The following is a 25,136-nucleotide window of genomic DNA, read 5'->3' as shown; positions in this document are numbered from 1 at the left end:
GGGGACCTTCACCGTCGCGGTCTTGCGAGAGAACCGGAGGGCCCCCAAGTCCCCTGCCTTTCTCGCGATATCGTACCGAAGCAATCGCGTTCACGCTCTACTTCGCAGACCTAGCACCTTCGACGAAGCTTTCCTACCCTTCTCATCCTCCAACCCACCCTCAAAAACGCTTCCTACGAACGAACGACTGCTTCGACAAGTCCTAATCGAATTTCTTACGTGTCGCCGTCAAGTTGTAAAGCTTGCCAGGAATGTCTCGAGAAATATTTTTGTTGTGTATTTGATTTTTTTTGATTAAATCGAGTAAAGTAATGGTGTAAGATTTATGGAAAGTTTAATTTTGTACATTTGTGTGATGAACCTTGCGAAGGACACACGTACGTGATGTAGACGAAAGCTCGACTTTAACGGCACGCCGGCCTAATTAACTTTACCGCTTTGCGTTCTCTAACCTTGTTCTCGAGTTCGCCGTAATGGCATGTAACCGAGATACTTTACCTTGTAAATTCTGCGGAGATATTTTGCCGCCACAATTAGGCCGTGTAATGCTTGTTAGCATTCAAATTAGTAGTCTTTTGTATTTTGCATGTGTGCCAAATCACGAACGTAAAAATGTTATCTGGGGAAATTGTTGAAATGCTAGAAAGACATGGCTTGGGGACGAGATGAGAGAGAGAGAGATGTGTAGGTCGCTCGATGCCAATAAATTTCGGTTGGTACAATTTCATGAACACCCCGGAGAGGACTGTTTAATTCATGACCTGGTCCTGCAGATATGTTCTGTTGCGCATGGTAACGCATTTGCCGACAAGAATCTATAATAATTCAGCCAGATCCCCCTCTCTCAAAGCTGCCAACTACCGCAGATACCGGAATTTCTGTTATTGTCGGTTAAGATAAACCCTAACGCTATTAATATTAAAGATTTATTGGTTTTATCTAAATGAATATAACCAAAAAATCCACCACCTAAAACACAAAATTTAAAAAAAGTCTAAATCTTTTCGCATACTTCATGCCAAATTTAATTTAAACGATTATATTCGCAAACAATATAATTATACCGTTTATCGACCCTTATCAAAAATTTATAGCCATAGCTAAAAGGAAACGATAAATAACGCCCGTTTAAACTGGGCCGCGCGTATAATGTAATATGCAAGCACAATTATTTACGGCGAGCTGCTTGCACGCGTGCTCCCCCTCATAAAGGCATTTTCATAACGTGCATTTGTCGCCAACATTTCATCTCCTACATCTAAAATGAAAACAAGAAAACTAACCATTTCTAAAATTGTCTCTCATATAACTCTTATGTTTTGTTGTCTTCAATTTAAACAATGAGAAACAACAAAAATTTTAAAATTAATATTTCTATATGTGCTATTAGGTATTCTAACACGTTAAACACAACGTTTAATGGTTTTTCAACACGCACCCAATTATGAATACCCTATCCTGTCTATGATGGTAATAATTAGATTGTTTATAACGACATAAAAACTTTCAAATAATTTAAATATTTAGAGCGTCCTAACATCAAAAACTTACTGCTAAATTTGCTAACAATACAGAATCGAAAAATGACTTTCAGTGGTGTATCGTTCCTAATAATTAGAAAGTCATTGATATTCAGCAAACCTTCTGACGAAGTACCTACGTCAACTTAATGCAATAGAGAAGCAAGTCAACAAGTCACGTGGATACCCAGAAACGCCGAAGATATTAAAAATTAAATGCCCTTGACGATATTGAAATATATCAAGGATGATGTTGATGGATATCAGAAATAATGTTGAAAAGGTATAAGAGAAGATGTTTAAAGTATATTGTTGAGATAATTTTGATACCATACAAGCAGAGATGTAAAATTACGGTAATTTATAATTTGTGTAAATTACAGTTTTTTTTTCTCAAAATTTATTCTCGCGTAATTTAATACTTTTTTTGATAAATTACTACGGTAACCTTTTTATTATTTTGATTCAAGGACAGTAGAATCTAACTTGTTTTTGATTTAACAAAACCTTTATACAAACTATTTAAAATATACTACCTATGTAACAAAAACTCTGAATGAAACAAAATATGAATTCTATGTAATTCAAACAAATAATTCAGAAAAGCTTGCTGTGAGCAATTTAAGATTTTCGTTGTTACTTTGCTTAAAGATGTAGTACAACAAAGAGACTTCCACCATATAACAGAATGCAGTTCACTCGTATCCAAAGCTTTCCATATGAAACCGTTAGAAAATAATTGTTCTTTTGATTTATAGTATTCAATTTCAGTCATAACGTTTGCTACATTAGATCCATTAACCAGAAGCGCCGATAATTTATTGATATACATATGTCAATGCTGCAATGTACTCGTCGTTACTGAGATGTTTTCCCATAATTTTTGGATCTAGTAAATTTGTTGCAAACTGTAAAGGCGTTACAGCCATATCACTTCGTGCTTTTAAAAGTCATAGAATTGTTTTTAGTTCTAAAACTGGCCATTCACTTTGTCATTATCATTCAAATTTTGACAATAGTCAACAACATGAGAAATGCAAGGTTGGGTAGTTTGTAAATTTTTTAAAATTATTGTAATGGGATTTAAAATCTTATATTATGTATCAAATTTCTCCTTGAATATATCGCTTAAAATGTTACGTTTAATATTTTCGTCTAGACTACTTGTTATAGTTTCTGTTATAACCAACTCTTTTAAGTTTCTTATAAGGACTTTACCGCATTATCAAAACACCTAAAGCGCATGCGCAAACATCCTAGCTCCTAGCGGTAATTTATGAAAAATTTGTTTGGTAATTTATAGTAAATTACGGTAAATATTTTGGTAATTTACAAGGTAATTTACAAATTCACATCACTGCATACAAGACATTGAGAAAGCTCTTAATAATCGAAGATATTAGGGACAGTATTAGGGATGCTCTTGTATTGCTCAGTATTGAGAGATGTCAGAAAAGATGTTATGCGATGCTAGAGATAGTGTAGGGGGATGTTATTGACGATGTTGATAGATAATAGAGAAGTTGTTTAGGGATGCTAGGACATTGTTGAGTGATGTTAGAGATTATGTTGTGACATACTAAATTGCGTTTGATGCATTGTTACAATCGTCATTGCTCGATGTTTGACATTTTTTATTCTTCATTGGCGTCTTTCCGCAAGAGTATATTGAGTTTGAATATCTGCCATTGAATATCTGGGTAATTCGAGTTCAATCTGGCTTGTATTATTAATTAGAAACACTATTTTTATTTTTTATCTCTTTTTGTTGTTATATCTAGATTTTGTTATTTGTTTTGTTATGATACTAGGTTTTTATGATGTATTAATTTGTTATTAATTAGTTATTTGATTTTGTTACATTTTGATTTCTTTTTTTTTTTTATTGTATGAATTCTTTAGTGGATACTATTGTGGTGGAAACTGTGTTCGTATCCCGAATAAAATAAAATAAAATAGTAAAGATTTCGATGTTATAGACAATATTCGAGAATATCAATGACGATTTTAGGATGTTGTTAAGATATTTCAAAGAACCTTTACTACCTTTATTAAGATCGATATTGATAGATGCTGATGAAGATGTAGAGGGGTCAGGTAAGTATCCCTAGAACGCCATTCACGATTTTCGAGGTTATCGGGATTATGTTCGAGGATATTAAAGATGATGTTTAGAAACATCAGGCATTTGTTATATTAAGAACGATGTTGATAAATGATGCGCAAGGTGTTAAAAGGTACCAGGTATTATTGGAAATTGCCTGGAATTATGTTAGAAAATCTCAGAAACAATGTTTAGGTATGTCAAAGACGATGTTGATCGATGTTAAAGATTTTATTTGAGCATATCAATGACTATGTTAGAGGATATCAGAGATAACGTTGAGATGTATCAGAGATGATGCTTAGATATCTATGTTGATGTTGATCGATGTTGGAGAAAATGTTATGGGGTCAGGATAAGATAAGCTAACGATATGTCAGGTACAATTTCTATGTTATAGGAGATGATTAGGAAAGCCAACAACATTTCAAGGATATTAAAGACGATATTGAGAGATGATGACACGATTGACAGATGATAGGAATTACGTGGGTAAATTTGAGAGTTTAGAAAGATATCGTAGGTATTAGGAACGAGTTGAGAGATATCAAAGGTGATGTTGAGGTATGTCAGTGTTGAGTTAGGCCAATGTTGATGTCGACAGACTTTGGTTAAAATTTGGAAAGATATAATACTGCAGGATTTAAACCCAGAATTCCAAGCAATCCTTGCTCAGCGCTCTACCAATTAAATGAGGTACACATCTAATCCTTTGTAGTTTTTGGTGTTACGGGAACTAACGTCAAAAGAATCGCGATACTATATCTGAAGTTGGCAGGTGGTAAATTATTAACGTAAATTATTTATAAACAACGAATAAATCTGGAGCTGTTACACAACTGATACCATAAAAAATGGTAGCGGCGGTATTCGAATCATTCAAATGTATGTGAAAGGTAATTTTCTTGACATATGCGTATGGCGTACAACTGTTCCTACTATAACAGTCTTTGGTGATATCAATGTTTATAGATGACGAATAAGATATTGAGAGAGGCCAGACTAGTATATGCGAGAACAACGCTAGGAGATGTTACCGATTATGTGAAGAACGATTTTGATCCGATTTGATGATATTCTAGGATATTAAGAACCATACTGTGATGTATCAAAAATGATGTTGAGAAATGTCAAGACGATGTTAATGATCGCCGTTAACAATCTCGATAGAGGTTATTGGGAGATACCAGTTATTATGTTGTGATTTGTATATTAAAATAAATCTGTTTAAGGTGTACAGTCAACAAACATCAACAAAACATTCAATATCAAATTGTCCTGTTACGCTTTCTGCAGTGCGAATAGACGCCACTCTATACCTATGTGATTGTGTGGTGATCTTATCTTAGAAATTTAGCTGGAGCAATAGATGTTGAGAAATCTATAAACCTTAGCGGTAAAAATCATGATATAGTTAACATATGCTAAGAGAAAGCGGTACTCTTTATCAAGTTGTATGGAGACCATGTACTCACAAAATCAACCACTATTATGGCGGGGTATTGCAGAGAAATACTTGAAGGCATTGTTCGTTATGGCCCTTAGCTCATCATGAAGCACTATTAACATAATGAACCAGTAATGTACGCTGAAAAATGGTCCATGCTCCGATGATATACTTGACACATTGTTCTTTATGGTCCTTAGGTCGTATATAGATAGGGTGTGATCTATCTCAGTTTCCCAGGTTATGCGTTCTGAATCCTAAAAGGAATGGATGTTGCACCCCCTACATAGGATAGGATACCAACTCTAGAACTGATATAATTTCTTCTAAGGAGAATATATAGTCAAGAGAATATGGAAGATTTACCAGCATATTATCATTCCAACGTAAGAGATGCAGAAGGAATATTTTTTCTATTCTGAACATAAGATAAGTGGATGATTTCACTGGAACGGATTTGGGATCACCAACAACGAAGGGTTGCAGCTAGATGTTTTTTGTTGTACGCGGGATTAAGTTGGTGATTAATAATGTCATTAATAGAACACTAGATTGTACTTTGTTGTTCGGGTCTACGATAATTATATTTCATTGATTTTGAAAAGGACCGTTTTATAATAACTCCTGTCTTCCTTTTCTGTGATTTTTTTTATGTCTAAAATGTTACCAATTTAAATTTTATATTCTTATTGTGCATTAATGATAATATCCGACATTGAGACTCAGATATTTGATTCAAGTACCTTATAGACATAAGTATAAATATAATAGATCAATACGACAAAGCTTTTAACGCCAACTCTAATTCTTTCACATATTGAGAATGTCTTTGTTAATATCTTTTTTAAAGGGCCATCGTTCACTGCTATTGTCAAGAAAGGTTGCTACTGAAGTTATATACGGTTAGGAAGAACGATATGGTTAAGGACAAATAAAACGATCCCCTATAATTTCGATTTAGAACCTTTTCTATGGTTTCTAATGATGGCGTGTCACACATTAGCGATGCGAAAGTGGCAATACCATAACTTTACTTAATGATAGTTCAGAGGGTGAAAGCTCGCCGTCACGAAGAGGATCTTCAACACAATGTAACAAATTACCCTCGAAACATTAAAGAGAAATTATCACATTTAACAAGGTTATATCTTGTTTCCAAGTCCGAGTACAGCTTTTTAATTGTTATAAAAACTACTTATGAGGATTTTATATTATGATTTTCTTGTAAGCTCAAGTAAATTTTAGTCTCTTCGGGAATCATTTTCAGTTCAAGGAGAGTACCAGCAAATATATTATTATACCAATTGATACCAATGAATTTACCGAGTGGAATATATATTTTACATATTCTAACACATCCGTTTGGATCATGTAAGTTAACAGTTTAAATTGAAACAATTTATTTCATATCCCTTCAATGTTGATATCGTGAAGTAGCATGTTGGACAAAGCTTTCTATTGCTGATAGTAAACTCAACATCGTCATGTTCGATTAGATTGTGGCTAGTGGAAGCAACGCGAAATAGGTGTACTAATAATATTGTATCAATATTGACGCCATAAAAGCTCTATTTAGTGTGTGTGTTTGGAAACTGTCGATCGGTTCCGCAATTGGCGGCACACAGAGGGCGTGGCGGTAGACACATAATGGCCGGCAATTTCCGAAACGATTCCGCTGAGTTATAGTAATTACGGCTACTGGTTTTCGAATTGTATCGATTTTACCTTTATCAACCAGACACTAGATTAGATGACCTTTGATCGGCAATCAAATTAAGCTTATCTGACAAAATTTATAAGTGGATATAATGTTCTTTGATTGGATGCTTTTTTTTTGGAATACGGTTTCAAAGCATATCTTGAATTGTGTGTAGGCAACAACCGGGTCGCTATTGATTTTCCCTCGTAACCGGCTGACACTAACTTCGCTGCACCACACTGACACATTAACATGCTCAGCTTTTCAAGTGTAACACACTCGCACGACCCCGGGGGCAACCCCAATAAAACCCCTACCAGCACGAGATCCGCAGTTAACACATGTTCACCAGTACTACATTAAAGTTTCCACTGAAGGATTTTCTTATGAACCTTTTTACTTCATTTTAACATAATTCAAAATTAATTAGCAATCATTTTTTTGTATATATTTTTTTAACCACATATCTAGTTTTATTTCTTAACATTTAATAATTTTTTGACAATCTGTACAATATCTTTTGGCTGTGGTATACAAAGAGTTTCTAAAGGCTCGCAATAAGGAACGGGTATATCGGCCGCTGTAATCCTAATACCTGGTTGATCGAGTTCAAAAAATGTTCGATCTTCACTAATTCTCGCTAAGATTTCTGCTCCGACTCCAAAAGCGGGCCAACCTTGTTCCACCGTAACAATATGATGCGTTTTCTTAACCGATTTGAAAATAACTCCCATGTCCAACGGTCGTATGCTTCTTAAATTAACAACTTCAGCGCTTACACCACTTTTCTCTAAATCTTTAGCAGCGTCCAAGCAAAATCCAACGTGTCTCGAATAAGACACCAAAGTGACGTGTTTCCCTTCTTTTTCAATATGAGCTTTTCCGATTGGAAGTACATAATCTTTTGATAAAACTTTATCGGAAACTTCGAATTCTCTTGCGTACATTAATTCGTGTTCTAAAAATACTACCGGATCTGGGTCTCTAATAGAAGCCTTAAGAAGTGCTTTATTATCTTCACCAGAATATGGAACTACTACTTTTAAACCTGGACAATGACCATACCAAGCAGCGAAACATTGAGAATGTTGAGCTGCCACTCCAGCTGGACAACCATTATTACCTCGAAAAACTATTGGAACATTAAATCGCCCAGCTGACATGTAAAACGTTTTAGCCGCCGAATTAATTATTTGATCAATAGCTTGCATAGCAAAATTCATCGTCATAAATTCACAAATTGGTCTTAAACCAGCCATAGCAGCACCAACCGCAATTCCGGTAAAACCCATTTCGGTTATAGGAGTATCAATGACCCTTTTGTCACCGTATTTTTTTAGTAAACCTTTTGTAATTTTATAAGGACCATCGTATTGAGCGACTTCCTCGCCGAGAATAAACACTCGAGGATCTCTTTCCAGTTCCTCATCGATCGCCATTCCCAAGAGATCTCGCACGGTGAGTTTTTTCTGGACGGGAACGGTTGTAGAAAAATTTGCTTTTAGATAAATGGATTTTGAAATTACTCCTTTTAATAATAACATCGTTATTTAAAAATCATTTAAAGCGTTAAATCATAACGCATTCTATAAAAAATCTTGATAGTACAAAGTAATTTTGAGAAAAAGAAAATGTTAATTGATATGTCGTGTAATATTGACAAATAATTGATGTAAGATTGATTTTGTCAAAATGATTAAAATATTTTTAGTTTAATTTCATTTTACTTTTAATGCCAACGAATTTTTATACAGAGATTTTATGATATAAATAATACATCAACCAAAAAATATTCCAAAACATTCTTAAAATATTCGCCGATTATCCAAAATTAAATAAATTAACAAGAGTTTAAAAACCCCATTTTATTTTATATTTAACACAAGAATGATTAGTAATTTTATCTCCAGTCATTATATATGAAGAAGATAAGTTATCGTTGGGAAACTTATGACTTGTACTTATCAATAATAACAACTTTTTTTACTATCTGTTATACAATATTTAGTTTCGTAAGTATTTACTACAATAAGGATTTTTTTGTTTTACTATAACTAATTGTTTCATACTTTTCGTGTTATCGCGAGTGTTACATTAAAATTCAGTTGTGTAACTCTCCTCCCAGTGTAAATTACTTCTACAAGAATTAATTATTATTAGCATTTTATACAGCAAGGGAGTACGTGAATTAACAAACAAAATTAATTATTATAGAATCGAAACATAATTTATTATATAAGTTGACATCCAAGAATTAGAGGTTTTCACTTTCATAGAGAATCTTAACCCATTCGCTGCTATATTTCAAATTTATATTGACATTATATTTTATTTCCATGGGCGAATATTCAAGTAACGTGTTTATGGAAAATATGAGGTTTCTTGGTAAACTATGCGCAAGTGCAGTTTACTTTCATTGAAATGTAGTGTAGAAAATGGATATTTTATCGGAAAAACACATTCGTTCAGGAAATAATTTACTGAACATCTGAATAAAGAATATTTTCGTTCAGTAAATATATACATAACTCCTCCTGCGGAAGATTCTGGTGGCGACTCTGAGCAATCAGATAACGAGCATTTGGGTGACTTTTTCGACAAACTTTCTGCGAAAATTCTAAATGCTCCAGCTGCAGCAAGTCTTGTTTCCAAAGAAATTATAGAAGAGCATTAAGGAGTGATTTCGAAGAGCGATGAAGATGAACAGCTAATCAAGTACGTACCAAATTATAAGAGACAGAAATTATCCAAAAATGGAAATAACAGATCCAACAAATTCTTGGAAAAGAGGATAGATTTCATAGGACGCAAATGAAGAGAATATTACAATATCAAACGCATAGAGCCACAGTAAAAACCCAGTCGAACTGTTTGAATTGTTTTGGAAAACTAACAATCTTCTAGACCAAAAAAAGGCCCAAAAAGACATATATTAGAGCATGGGTTTGGATCTTCGTAATGAAGCGATTGCTAATGCTATGTGTAGAAATAGGTTGAGAGAGATTTTGAAAAATTTTCATTTTATCAGCCATCTTTAACCTCACTCCTCTGGTCCCTGTAGTTAGTTGTGTTAGCATATCTGATAGTTCTTGGATATCGATGGTCATTATGATAGTATCGTCTGCAAAGCGTAGATAGTTTAAATAGGTCTCATCGATGTTAATTGCCTTATCTATGATAGTGACTTGAAGATATTTTCCAATGCCAAAGTGAAGAGTTTTAATAAAATAGTGTCTCCCTGGCGGATCACTTTTTTTGATTTGAAGTGTGTCGTTTGCGTATATATGTTACAGGAGATTTATAAATTGTGAGTCAATCCTGGTCTGATCCATTGCTTGCAGGAATGCCCAGGTTTTGACGCATTCGAACGCTTTGAAGTCCTCAAATGCCAGGTCCTAATTGGCCAGACGAATTAATTGCAAGTAATCAATGGTGCTGTATAAGCTTTCCTGAAACTGGTCTGTTCTACAGGTTGATATGAGTCGAATTTATTTGTTAACTTATTTGCAATAACCTTTGTCAACAGGTTGTATAGATGTGATAAGAAATGCTGTTATCGCCTCTTTTGAAGAGTAAAAGGACTCCTGCATTATGCCATGTGTCTGGTACATCACTTGTTGAACATCTAAACAAACAATTTATGAAACGTATGCCCGTTTGTGAATCTATGTTAGCCACATTCGGAAGAAAGATACTGCGTGGAATATACGGGGGATGTGAACTTACTACATAATGCTTATGAATCAGCTGAAAACATGGATATAGTAACAAACTGGACAAACACAAGCAAGGGACAGAAAGGAATGGAGATTGAAGCTTGAGAAAGTCAAGACTTTGCAAGAGGCTGTATGACGACAATGATGATGATGCCCGATTGTGAAAACTTGCATGTATATCTGTTGATGAATTAATGGTGTCGTACTATAGTCATCTATAGCATGAATCAAATAAATGAGAGAAAGACAGCATCCAATCAAGAATGTTGTTAAACCATCTACTGTTTGTAGATCTTAACAAAGCTTCTATAAGAAAGTTATGGCAGGTAGTAGAGGTATCACCAATTAACTGCCAAAACAACCAAAACTCCAAAACTATAGGGTAAAATATTGTCTCATCAGCCTTTCAAGAAAGTAAAGGTGTTAGGCAAGGATAAGCGATTCTAATCAAAGCACTGAAAAGATAAAAAAGATCATACCAAGCAACATAACACCACATACACTTCACTTTGCTGATAGTCATTGCACAATTTAAAGAGAATCTGGAGTTTATGCCAGGGAAATTTTTGGACGAAGATAATAATTGGGGTTTTCAGAAAATATTAAGAAGACTTAATATATGTGTATTGGAAAAATTGACAGTACAAAATGGCGTTGAAGTTGATGCGTTTGACTAGTATAGTTATTTGGGCACAAGAATAACAACGGAGGTCACGAAAGAAAATCCGATAATTAGATATCTGCACTCGATATGGTCCAAAAGTATATCACCTGAAAAGAAACGTTATATATATTTCGCAGTTTTTAAAAGCATCGTCTTATATGAAAATGAAGGTTAGCAGGTAACAAAGACTATTAAAGATGGATTACTGGCAAAGATCAGTTAGGGTATCGAGAATAGATAAAGTAACAAACGAGAGAATAATTGAAATAATGAAGGTGGGCAAAACAATACTGGAGGACACTTAACAAAACCAGTTAATTTCGTACCAACACGTTAAGAAAATGTCAGAACAAAGAATTTCAAAACTTGCTTTCCAGCGTGTGCTGACAGAAAGGAGGAAGCGAGGAAGACAAAAGGTTACTTCGATCAGCAGCATTCAGAGGTCAATATCGGAAAGAAACCTTAGACTAGGATATTAAAAGGATAGAAGAAGCTCCGAACTGGAAAGTTGTTCATCAGAAATTACCGTAATAAAGCCAAATAACTTGTCGTAAGAAACCCGAAAAGTCTCTCTTTTAAAATCCCCAGTAGAATACTTAAGATGAGGCTAACTTTGCCCAGTTGCCCCCTTATTCAACGATTTACCACATATCGCAGAGTACCAACCTGAAATATTGCATATTTCTTTTAGATATTTCATGCTCTAAAACTGTAGCCAATGTCATTGATTTAGACACTCTCAAATAAATCATTGCGTATAGTCCTTATTAAACCTTATTAAAAACCTTATTAACTTATTAAATTATTTTCAGAAACCGTCGAAGTGTGAATCCTATTAAGGAGATTGTGGTGGGTCGGCTTAAAAAGCTTACTCATTCCAAACAATTCTCAGGACTACACTGGATTCTCCACTAGAATCTCTCATCATACTTCGAACAAACAACCCAAGTTATTGTAGCTGATAACGGATGAAAGCGGAAACATCTTTGCATAAAGAAGACTAAAGACTTTATTGTTGCGCAACTAAATCTTGGAACAATTCACTGATTTACTTAATTTTAACAAAACTCAATACCCATTCTAAGCAAACTTGGAGAAGTTTTATTAAACTAAACACAATAAAAAACGTAGTTCTAATCGCATCAATTCATGGTTTTTAAATGGGCCCCATCATTAATGGAGAACAGAGAATTGGCAGTCAAGAAAGCAAAGGTAGTTCGGCTAGCACGATACAGATAGATATTCAGTGGTAAAACACAAACCATCGTAAGCGAAGCAAATTAGTACTCAGTGATTATCTCTAACTACCAATCGGACCTATACTTTGAGTACTGCCATCACTACTGCTATCATTATTAATGGAGCAACATACCAATTCTGCTGCCTTTTGAATGAAAGAAAATTGCTTTATTTAAACCATTTAGCTTTGGCTATTTCTAGGATGTCATTGTGACCAGCGTCTATTGAGAACACCTGTTGTATCTAGGACAAGTGAAGGAAACACTACTCAACATGCATTTGCAGTTTCAGTTTTTGTTTAGTTCCGACAACTTCAAGATATACTGCAAAAACTTGCTAACTACAATCTTACAAACCTTCACATTGAAAAATTCTTTGTTTATTATCTATATTTTTATAAAATATGTATGTCTTTTTGTTCATAATCAAATTTTTAATTTCTAAATAAACAAAGGCTTCTATTTGTCACGATATTTTTAATTTACTTTTATTTTATTTTTAGCACCAAATAATTTTCTAAAAAGAAATTTCATGATATATATACTAATAAAGCAAACAATTAATATCACAAATCCAAGAAACAAAAATACATCAACCAATAAATATTGATACCACGGTAATTCTGCTCCTTTAACTTTTAAATGTTTAGCTCCTTTATGTTTTAAGACATGTTCGATCCAATAAACAGCTTTATCCATTGGATTCATAGGTTGATCCCGATACATTTCAGATTTAAATTTAACAGCAGCTTTGAATCTAATAAAAAATAAGAAATAAAATTTATAATTAAATATAGTGTAATTAAATTAATTAACTTACTGTTCATCGTAAAGAACTTTATTTAAAGCCTCAGAAAATGATTTTTCCGTTAATTCATTTAATTTAACCGTACGTGAATACCCATTCATTTCAGCATCAGCACAATTTTTAAACTGATCCGCAAAAAATGGAATGCAAACCAATGGAACACCATAATAAAGACTTTCCGTACATCCGCCGTAACCACCGTGGCTAATAAACAATTTTGCGTTTGGATGAGCTAAAACTGATGGTTGTGGAAACCATTTTCCCAAATAAAAATTATCCGGTTTGTTCTCCATAAATTCGTCTTCGTATTTTATAATAACTTTTATCGGTAATTTTCCCAAAACTTTCTTAAATATATCCATAAAGTTTTCTCCGAGATCTTTAAGATTTACATTCGTACCGAAACTAAAATAAATGAATCCATCTTTAGCTTCATCTAACACCTTTTTTAAATCTTCATCGAGAGGTTTTGGTTTGTGTAAATGAAAACCGCCGATTTGAATCATATTTGGCACGTAAGGTCGTGGACTTTCCGTGCTAATATGAGTGTTTACTAAAACTAAATCGATTCGTTTTTTAACTTCTTGCATTGAAGCTGCTTCGGGTAGATATTTTTTAATGGATTTATTAGAAACCCAATTAACTGTGTATTCCTGTAAAGGAAGCAGTAAAGTAACCATTGTATTAATAGTCCTTTCCAAAAAGTTCATATTTTCAGTGAACGGTAGGATTACGTTTGGAACGTAGGAAAAAGGAGCTGGATTTCCAACAAGGTTATTTGTAGTTGGAAAGCCACCAATTGGTGAAAATAAAATTATTGGCACGTCAAAGTGGTCCCCCAGAGCTAACGTCGGATCTATTCCCATAAAATGAATTAATATGTCGAATTTAGTGGACGGTTTTGATTTGATTAAATGTTGAACTCCGGCGTTTTCAAAAATCATGGTTGTCATATCCATCATTTTAAATACTTGAAGCATCATCCCGAGCGTTGTACCATTTCCTTGCATGGTTTGTTTCATGTTATCTAAACAACTTAATAAAACAGAAAACAAATTTGTAATGATGATATTTCTTACCGTCTCTAAACTTTGAAATTTCACTAACACAAATATGATGAAAATTCTTTTGGGAATTATGAGTAAATGGAGAAATGTATGTTACGTTATGCCCAAGACTCGATAAATGTTTAAAAAGTGTACTCCCTAATATATCATGGCTTTTACTCGGTATTGGAAATATCCCTAAGATATTTGCTGATTCTCCCAAATTTAAAACACTACATATTATTAAAAACTTAAACAAATTTGAGAAACCCATCGTATTTTGCTAATACTTGATTTATTTCTAATTCTATTAAGACTAATGCCCCTATATTATCTCCTGCTATTATATATAAGTGAGATAAGGTACGATAATGAAATTTTATGAGTAGTTCTTATCTATTGAAAATTTGAAGATCATTATTATTTCGTGATTTTATTTTATGGGTAAATATCGTTAACAATTATTATTACAACAAATTTTAACAAAGTAATGTCTTTATCTAATTAATTTTTCTTATTGTGATTTCGTTCTTTATTTATTTTACTATTTATTACCATTTAGAAGATATTAGGTATACTCTTATCTTTTACTATAACTAATTTTAACGAGGTGGTTAACGTTAAAATTTTACAATTTCAAGAACCTTTCGTGTTCTCGTGAGCGTTAAATTTTAATTGCACCTTTGCAACTCGGCCCCTGTTGTAAATCAGTACTGAACATTAATTATTTGAAGAGAATTGCCGCAACGGAATATGTGAATCTTTTATATGAGAACCATTCTGGAAACGATTTGAAGCATTGATTTGTTCGTTTAATTACCCCTCATACAATAAAACGCCTATTAACCCAGTCATAAATTATTGAATTTGTAATGTCGGTAATTTTACAGGATGAGTAGTTATTAAAATATGAAATAAAAAACGAGAGACAAAATTTAACGGTTTAGAATTTAGAATATGTTTTTAGCCATTTTTTCTATTATATTGGAGAATAAAAGTAGAACTTTCAAACTTGATACAACCAAATCGCTGGTCGAAATAACAAGGTCATAACATCAACATAAACTGTTTAACTAATACCATTTTATACCTTAATAATCAAGTAGATCATAGAAGCTTAACCGAGAATTCATTTCAATACTAAAGCTTAATAATTTTTCCTTTATTACTCAATACTAACTTTTCATGATGATTTGCTCAACATTAATTGCTGTACTTCCATATTTAGTAGCTGTTGCTTCAGATACATGACTACTATACAGTGTCAAAGTTCGAGAATCCTTATTGAAACACCCAGTTATATGTCTAAATCTGAAAACTGCATTAAAATCTATATTGGGAAAACAGACAGTAACTTGAATATTTTAGAAATATAATAAACTATAATATTTATATTTTAGAAAAAGTTTTGCAATGCTAAATTTGTATGTGTCAGGACAAAATGTGAGGCTATCATTAAAGCGACATTTAAAAATTACTGTGATAAAATATTTGTAGAAGACTTGAAAAATGCAGCGTTTGCAACGGTTTTGTTTGATGCATCAAATCATAATAAAATCAAATTGTATCTTATATTAGTGAAGTATTATAATGTAAGGTACCGGGTAGATACTTATTTATTCCTAGATCAACTTCAGGGATACCTTACTTCTAGGATCCTTGCTTTCTTATCGAAACCAAGAATTTCATTTATAATATCTCTTGCCTTCTTTCAACCACATAACCAGCATAGAAGAATACGGCCAAATACCTCACAAATTACGAATTTTGAAAACAAACGATGTTGTCCCCAAGTGGGAAAACCTCACGTCTCTACAAAGGGCTGCCTTATCGTATCTTGGGGGAGGAAAAAATTCGTTACTTCCAATAATGCCACAACTTTACTCTCGGATAAAAAGCTACTAGAAATGCCAAAAGAGCAACGAAAATAGAATGGGACACCGTGGTTCTGAGCATGGTGCAACGAAGAGACGCAAGTCAGAGGATACGAGGAAGTATCAGAAGGAGGAGTAGGTTCTATTCACAAGAAACATATATCAGATGTAATAGACATCAAAGCAATAAGCCCCAGAGTTATCTATCTGATATTGAGATTAAATACTAAATAGAACCTCAAGGTTATAAGGACTTACGCTCATACATTAAATTCGGAAGATGAAGAACTTGACCAACTCTATGATGATATTGATATGGCCCTGCAAGGACAGCGTGCTCGCTACACGTTGTTGGCAACTTTAATTCCAAACTGGGGAAAAAACAAGACCAATCAGAAAACTCAATGGGTGACTATGGATATAAAACCAAATATTGTTCGTAATGATAGGCGAGAGAGGCACATTGATATAGGGGGCACATTGATACGCATCAAAATTTTCTCGGCACAGTGCAGTTCTATGTTTGTGCTTCTAGATATTAGACGACACTACCGTGGCGTGTTTTGTGTCGAAGTTTGGAATGTGCAGTGTCATAAGTGTTTCCAGAGAATATTATTGTTTGTTTTGCAGTAAATAACGTAAGTTTTGATAATTTATTTCACTTCGTTCATTTCGTATTTAGTTAAGTTTTAGAGAACGTTTTTGACGGTAACAGTTTATTTTTATGAAAGTTGGCTGTTAACTTTCATAGTTATGTTTTTTTTAAACAAAATTGAAGGTAATGTAAGAGCAGCTATTTCTTATTAGTGTCTAGTGGGGTACATTGATAGGAAACAAGGTGAGGCACATTGATGCATGTATCAACGTGCCTCACCTTTAAATTGAATTTCGTATAATTCAAGATGATTGTCATTTTTAGGCTGAAGGTATGCTGCGCACTTATCGTAAGAAAACACAGAAGCTTTCATAGCTGAAGAAGATATTAAATTAGCTATGAGAGATGTTATCAAACACAAAAAATCTATCCGAGTTGCTGTAAATGATTATAATAGGAGTAACACTTCAGCACAGAATTGAAAAATAGAAAAAACTAAATTGCCGTGCTAATGATAGCGGTACAGATTCTGGCGCCGAATCTGATATTGATAATATCTGTAAAGCGAAAGTACCAGTCGAAATATACAAGCCAACAAATATTCACAAACGATGGAGAAATTCACCTAAAACAGTATTTGATAAAGTCGTCGAAATGCACTATGGAGGACATACAAAATAAAATAAGAAAATGGCTGGTAAATTTTGGATGCAATTCTATATGAAACGACATCCTTTCCTAAGTTTACGTAACCCAGAAAATACAAGTCTGGCTAGAGCGACTGCATTTAACAGAAACACCTTAGATGAATTTTTTAATAATTACCCGTCAGTGATGGAAAAATACAAATTTAGTGCAGATAGAATTAGAACATTGACGAAACTGGTATAACTAGAGTGTTGCCAACACCCAGAGTGATTTCAGAATGAGGTGGGGTATAAAAATTTCCAATTAGGTACAATGTAATTTTCTTAACTTGTGCAATTATTTTTTCAGGAAAAAAGTAAGTAGGCCAAATTGTATCGGGTGAACGTGGTCAGTTAGTTACTTTTTGTGGAATTATCAGTGCGTGTGGTTTAATAGCTTCTCCATCATTTATATTCCCTAGAGTTAGATTCAAAAAATACTTCTTGAATAGGGCGCCAAGCTGCTCACTTGGCTTAGCTTCTAAATCAGGTTTGATGACGGGTGATTTATTCTTGGAAGGCTTAAAACATTTATGCAAGCATGCAAATTCATCAAATGAACGTCCAATTCTATTGCTTGTTGATAACCATGAGTCGCACTTTACCGTAGATACAATTAATTATTGCCGAGCAAACGGTATCACAATTCTGTCGTTTCCTCCACACACTAGCCATAAACTTCAAGCGCTAGACGTTGGAGTTTATGGCCCATTCAAAGCCAATCTCAAAAGTGCATTTAATGACTGGATGTTGACCAACGCTGAAAAGCAAATATCTATTTATGATATATCCTTCCTTAGCAAACAAAGCGTATTTGAATTAATTTACTCCCAAAAATATTTTAAAGGCTTTTGAGAAACCAGGAATTTGGCCAATAATCAAATTAGTTTTCTCTGATAAAGATTTTTTATCTAGTTATGTAACTGATTGAAATGATGTTGATTTAAGTAATCAGACAAACAACCCCGAACATAGTCAAGGCCCAAACCTATCTACATCAACTTTCTTAGTACCGCCAACATCTGTGGTACTACATCAAGTGGCATCAACGTCAATGGCAAATGTGTCATTGGTGGAATCAGCTTCTACAGAATTGAATGAAAGTGCTTCAATTCTGAATCATCTTCCTGAACACGTTAAACCTTTTGCCAAGGTAGGAACCAGAAAGAAAACTTCGAAAGTGAAGAAAGGAAAATCTAGTATTTACACATCAATTCCGGAAAAAATTAGATTAGAAGAAAATTTGAAGCACAGGAACGAAAAGAAATTAAAACAAGTAATAAAAAAACTAAAAATAAATAATGCAATATATACACAGCAGGAGTCAGGGTCTTCTTCTGATTCAGTAGATGATATTAGCGACGAGGACGATCTGTTGAATGTTGATGATTTTGTTGTTGTAAAATTTTGCACCAAAAAAATTGTCAATAATTTTTGAGGAAAGTACTGCGCATACTTGATGAACACGAAATGGAAATTAAGTTTTTACGAAAGCAAAAAAGAAACAACAAATTTTCTTTTCCACAAAATGATGATATCAGTTTAGTATCACGTGAAGATATTATATTTAAACTTTCGAGCCCAATTCCTGCTGATGGTACAGCTCACCTGGCTAGTTATTTGTATTTTCCTAGTTTACCAAATATTGTAATTCAATAAATATTTTCAAGCATTGGTTTTGTTATTAATTTCCTACTTGTATCAATGTGGTGCCAGGGTGTATCAAACTACCCCGCAGTGAGGCAGTTTGATATAAAAGACGATTTTTTTTTGAAAAATCTTTTGTGTTAAATTATGATACATTTATTATTAATTTTGACAATTAAGGGATATACGGAAAGGCCTACTCTAAATTTTAACAAATATTGCAAAACTTTTTAATATTCCCTAAACCTAACAGCTGCTGTTAAGCAAAAATCAACAGGTTTTCAATTGGAACCGATCATCAAATGGTATGAACAAAAGTGGCAATAAACACTAGAAGGGAACGGACGGCTAACCAACTAAAATGTAAATAAATGACCACCACCTCAAAACATAACATTATTTCAAAATGAAATACATACAAACCTAAGTAACATACCACTTACTAATGGGAAGAATGTAGAAGTAGAACAAAAACAACTTCACGGAATTAGACAAAAAGCTCCGAAAATTTATTCATCAGCCTAAGAAGATGAATGACCTCGCTTGGTGTAACAGTAATCATTGTTGCAATTTTAGCTATTATTATGCTTTTAGAATAAAAATAAAGAAAAACCTTGAGCGACAAACAATCCGTGAGCCAAACACCCTTGGCTCACTCTAAGACGAGAGAGGATGTCGTCTGTAGCACTTTTTTAAGTTTGTTACTGGAGGACAGTGCTGACACAAGAATATTCGGCAATAAATATGGGTAATTAATGCAGCGCAAGTTCACTTCAGTTTTCATTACTTTGCGTTAATTAATTAATAAAATCATAATATACTCAAACAGTTATTAACAAAATCACTTAATTATGTAAATAATTATTTTTCATGGACGAAACCCTGTATCTATATATTTTAATACTAAAGTTCTTTACCAATTAGTTTCGAAGTTAATTCACAACAAAGCATCAATATCCGCTATAATTGGTGAATGCTCAATATAACATGTCCATTATTTTTGAAGTGAACAAATACATTTTTTTACAAAATATCACAACGATTTATGGTAACAAACGCGATACATCTATTAATCAATAGCATAAAATATGTGCACATTATGATCGTTGAAAAAACGCAGTAGATATTAAAACAGGAATGAGTACAAAAAATATAAAATATCAAGAATTAAAGGTGTTTATGTTACCTAATGAACTGTAAGGATTTTGTTAAAGCGCTGGAAAATAACAGTTCTCGCGGACCTTAGACAGAACCTGATTAAACACGAAAGCTTCGTCGTGCGTTATATGCAAATCTGATCATTATCTCCAAGATTGATGCAATTTTATCAAGCTTATGTGCTAGTCGAATATATCAAGTAAAAAAAATAAAGTTGTCCTTAAACAACGTTGTTCATGTCAACAATATAAATCAAATATTATACCTTTCTAAATCCTACAATCGTACGGATTGGGAACCTTCACCCTCAACATCCTCACAAATCTTCTGGTCATGACACAAAACATGGTCACTTTGACGTTTTTGTTATAAAGAGTCGGAGCTGTAAATCCGACTTCACAGTTTCTGCATATATACCCAAACTTATTTTCAACAATTCTTCCTTACCTGAAACAAAAAACAAGATTAATAAAACTCTTAAAACGTCTAATTTCGTTAAAAAGCTTTTTTTAATAATTTCAAATTGAACAGTATTGAAAATGTTAAGTTTTCATAAGTAATTACAGGTGTAAGGATTCTCTTCGGCAATTCAAGAAGATAAGAGCCCGTTATAGTCCATTGAATTTAAATTCAGCCTTAATTGCAGAGAATCGGAACGTGGAGCTACCCGAACTGTGGCAATTACAGTTCCCGCTAAATCTTAATAAATCTTCCTTCTTGCAATTCTAGATTAGCCCCGACTGGGGAGGTTAGTCCGTTTAAAACACTAACTTTTTATTTAATTCGTCTTTACTTTATTGAAACTTATGCTTTTATAAAAATATTTACAAACGCTAAATAAGCAATATAGAAAAAGAAACGTAATGAAGAAAAGAAATAAAAATACGTCAATAAGATAATATTGAAACCAATTTAAATCGGTTCCTTTAACTTTTAAATGCTTTGCCCCTTTATGTTTGATGACATGTTCAATCCAATAAACAGCTTTATCCATTGGATTTATGGGTTGATTTTTGTATAAATCGGATTTAAACATTACCATGTTTTTAAACGAATCGTTTAATAAAATTTGATTTAAACCATCTGAAAGATTTCTTTCGTCGATTTTGTCCCAATCAAACATAATTCCATAACCGCTATATTTCGCATCGATACAATTTTTCCATTGATCGGCAAAAAATGGAATACAAATTAAAGGAATTCCGTAATAGAGTGATTCAGTAACCCCTCCATATCCGCCATGAGTTACAAACAATTTAATATTTGGGTGAGCTAAAACTGAAGGTTGTGGAAACCATTTTTGTAAATAAAAATTTTCCGGCGTATCCATCATAAAATCATCCTCGTATTTCATTACGATTTTAAACGGTAATCTTTTTAAACTCCTTTTTAAGGTGTCCAAAAACTTTTTAGGTAAATCTTTAAGAATTACATTTGTACCAAAACTCACATAAATAAATCCATTTTTAGCATCATCCAAAACTTGTTTTAATTCCGCGTTTAATTTTTCTGGTTTTTGTAAATGAAATCCACCGATTTGAATCATATTCGGCACGTAAGGTCGTGGAAATTCAGTACTTACATCGGAATTAACTAAGATTAAGTCAGCATTTTTTCGAATTTCATCAGTTTTTGCATCGCTTTTTAAATAAGTTTTTATCGCTTCGTCTCCGTAATAATTACAAACAATTTCTAAGTAATTAAAGAAAATAAACGGAATTATTACATTGTAAACTCTTTCGGTAAAACTCATATCTTGATTGTAAGGTGTTACAATTGTTGGAATGTACGAAGGTGGAGATGGATTTCCTAACAATTTATTATGAGGATATAAAGCACTCAATGGTGTAAAAATAATTAGAGGTGCTTTAAAATGATGTGCTAAAGCTATCGATCCATCAAGACCAATTAAATGAATCACAAGATCAAATTTTGTATCGGAATGAATTAGATTTTGTACTTTTTTATCCCCAAAGATAATTTCACCCAATTCAGCTAATTTAAAAACTTGTCTTATTACATCCAGTTTTGTAGCGGTTCCTTGGATGTAGTTTTTCATGTTAGCTAAAAAAAATTGCCTAATAAATAAAAAAAATAAATAAATTTAAAATACCTTTAAATTCATCCCAATTTTCAATTTGAATCAAATGAAAATTTGAATTTTCTTCGTGTTTAAATGCGGAAATATAAGTAACGTTATGCCCAAGTTTTGAAAGATGTTTAGAAAGAATGCTACCAAGAATATCATGACTTTTACTAGGTATTGGAAAAACACTTAAAATGTTTGCTGATTTTCCTTTATGGTAAGAAATTATGAAAGATATTGAAGCGATTATAAGAAATTTGGCTGATAGTTTCATTCTTTACGTTAAACCAAGCACAACTGAGATCTTATTAAATTTGATATTCATTGTCTGTTGCATTTATTTCCATTTAATAAGATAAAAGGACGTTGATCAGGTTCATTCCAACTTCTTATCGGAATAAATAAAAATGTTAGTTTTTTTAATTTTATCTTTAACAGTAGTTTTATGATAAAAGTATAAAGTATAAATACAAGAATTTATTAAACGGTACATAATGATTGTACAATGATGATATGGATTTATATGACATTATTTTTAAAGATAATTTCTTTTTAAAGAGTATATAAATTTGAATGTATTTTTCACTAGAAAATATAAAGACATATGAACGAAAATAGATACTGTTGTATGGAATCAACTCCTTACGTAGGTAAGATACCTATAAAGGTAGATAAGGGCGTTTGAAGATGTTTAATTAATTAATAAATCATTAACTGAAAATTTATATTTTAACAAGCCTAAAGAAACTGATGATCATGACGAAAATTAAAATGTTTTTGATATTGATTAACAAATGATAGTATAAAATTAAAAGTTTATGTCTTTTATTTTATATTGAATTTAAGTCTAACTAGTTTCGGCCATTGGCCATCTTCAGACACTCTACAAATAGCTTAATATCTCTCATCTTATCCATTTTACAAACGACAGCGGTAGGTAGCAGTAGTTAGCATGAGATATAACTATGTTGTGTATTTTTATTGCACTAAAACTAGAATGAAAACTAGAAACATTCGGGTTTAGTCGTGAAAAAAACTTATGTTGTCAATGTCAACTTTAATTTTATTATTATATTCGTAATCTTCATAAAATAACCTTTAAAGTGATTCCAAACTTGATGAATTTATCTCAAAAAACCAAAAAGTTCGAACTTTCAACTCTTAATTTTGACATATTGGTCAACGTCATAAAAAATCCTTTCAAATGAGTCCAAACTCGACATATTTAACTTTAATATTAATGGAAATACAATCACTTCCGGTTTGAAACGTCAATTTTGACATATTTGTCATCTTCATTAAAAAACCTTTAAAATGAGTCCAAAGATGACGCACTTATCTCAAAAAACCGAAGTTAGAATAAAAAACATTAAACCCTAAGTTAGCAACAATGAAAATAGCAATTTAATTTTTAAATATTAATAGCCTTAACAACCTTAATTTTTTATTATTTTTAATTAATTATATTTTTGTTTTTGTGATAAATATTAAGACATTTTATAAAAATGAAGAATATGTCAAAATGACATTGATATTTCAAACCGAAAGTTGCTTATATCTCGAGTAATATTGGAATTAAACGTATCATGTTTGGACTCATTTTAAAGGATCTTTCACGACGATTACAAATATATTAAACTTGACGTTGACATTCTTAACCGGAAGTTGACCATAACTTCATTAATATTGAAGATAAATATGTCGTGTTTGTACCCATTTTAAAGTATTTTTTCTTCAAACGTCATTAAATGACAACTTTGTTGTCGTGTTTACTCGCGGTAGAAGTAAGTCATTGTTGCATAACGACGGTTGGTAAGATCAACATAGCAAAAAAGTACTTCAGCGTTATGGCGCTAAAGTAAATTTCACTTTAGCGCCATACCGCTGAAGCACATGTCACTTTAGCGCCGTATTGGAAAATAAGTTAATTGTCATTTTATTAAATTTATTAAAATTTATATTGCAATTATTTGCAACGTTTGAAGAAAAAATACTATGTTTTATTCGGAAGAGAAGCAGATTCGTTTGTGGCTGGTCCGTCATTGCCGGACTCACTTCATTCGTCCGGCAAACTGTCGGACACGCCACAATTTTAACGGCTCATCTGTCATTAGCGACTCACTGCGTTCGTCGCTAAGCGACAGACCACGCCATAAAAAGCACTGCTTCTCTTCCATATAAAACAATATACTATTTAATGAAGATTACAAATATGTCAAAATTGAGGTTGACATTTTAAACCAGAAGTTAGTTATCATATAATAGCAGTTTTATAAGTGACGTTAATCTAGTGTTAGTTACTTTTCCGCACTTTCTTTTTATTTTTAACGAGTTTTTTGGGTCATTTTACATTGATTAAAAAAAATCGTCGATTTTTAAGCCACATGATGATTCTTGAATTTTTCCCAAGTTTCTGAATATTTCTTTTGTTAAAAAAGAGCGTTCTTAAATTTTAACCTGTAAACTTGTAACACTTCGCCCTTAATTTCATTTTACAACTTTTTAAACTTTAATTTTGTAAAATCTGATTTCGACTTTGATATGTGATCTTTTTTAACAAAACAAAAAGAAATATTACGAAACTTGTTTGTAAAATAGATAGAATAGATCTAGAAAATCTATTATCTATCATCTAGAAAATAGATAAGAAATGTTAATCTATTTGTAGAGTCTCTGAAGATGGCCAAGGGGCGAAACTGGTTAGACTTAAATTCTATATAAAATAAAAACTAGTTTAAAAGTACAAAATCACACTCTAGATTATTTTCTGCAGAAGTTTTTACACGAATCGTCATCATTTTGTCTCTAATCTTGGTGATTAAATTTATGCCACAACTTGCAGAAACAC

General features: G+C 32.7%; 3 protein-coding genes across 4 annotated transcripts in view; all 3 read right to left on the bottom strand.

Annotated features, from left to right (window-relative positions):
* LOC111424234 (tenascin accessory) overlaps positions 1 to 25,136 on the bottom strand; it is a 595,836-nt gene that overhangs the window by 383,702 nt on the left and 186,998 nt on the right. The window lies entirely within an intron of this gene.
* LOC111429422 (pyruvate dehydrogenase E1 component subunit beta, mitochondrial-like) lies at positions 7,197 to 8,426 on the bottom strand. Its single transcript, XM_023065346.2, has one exon. The coding sequence runs from the start codon at positions 8,312 to 8,314 to the stop codon at positions 7,244 to 7,246; it is 1,071 nt and encodes a 356-aa protein (XP_022921114.1). The 5' UTR covers positions 8,315 to 8,426; the 3' UTR covers positions 7,197 to 7,243.
* On the bottom strand, positions 12,848 to 22,627 carry LOC111429363 (uncharacterized). Its single transcript, XM_023065255.2, has 5 exons — positions 22,316 to 22,627; positions 20,984 to 22,266; positions 14,276 to 14,525; positions 13,209 to 14,223; positions 12,848 to 13,145 (listed from the first exon to the last, which is right to left on the bottom strand). Exons 1-5 carry the CDS (start codon positions 22,560 to 22,562, stop codon positions 12,866 to 12,868), a joined length of 3,075 nt encoding a protein of 1,024 aa, XP_022921023.2. The 5' UTR covers positions 22,563 to 22,627; the 3' UTR covers positions 12,848 to 12,865.

Source organism: Onthophagus taurus, chromosome 11 (genome assembly GCF_036711975.1).
Source record: "Onthophagus taurus isolate NC chromosome 11, IU_Otau_3.0, whole genome shotgun sequence".
Lineage (NCBI taxonomy): Eukaryota > Metazoa > Arthropoda > Insecta > Coleoptera > Scarabaeidae > Onthophagus > Onthophagus taurus.
The sequence above is the reverse complement of the archived record's forward strand: the minus strand, read 5'-3'. Positions and strand labels throughout refer to the sequence as shown.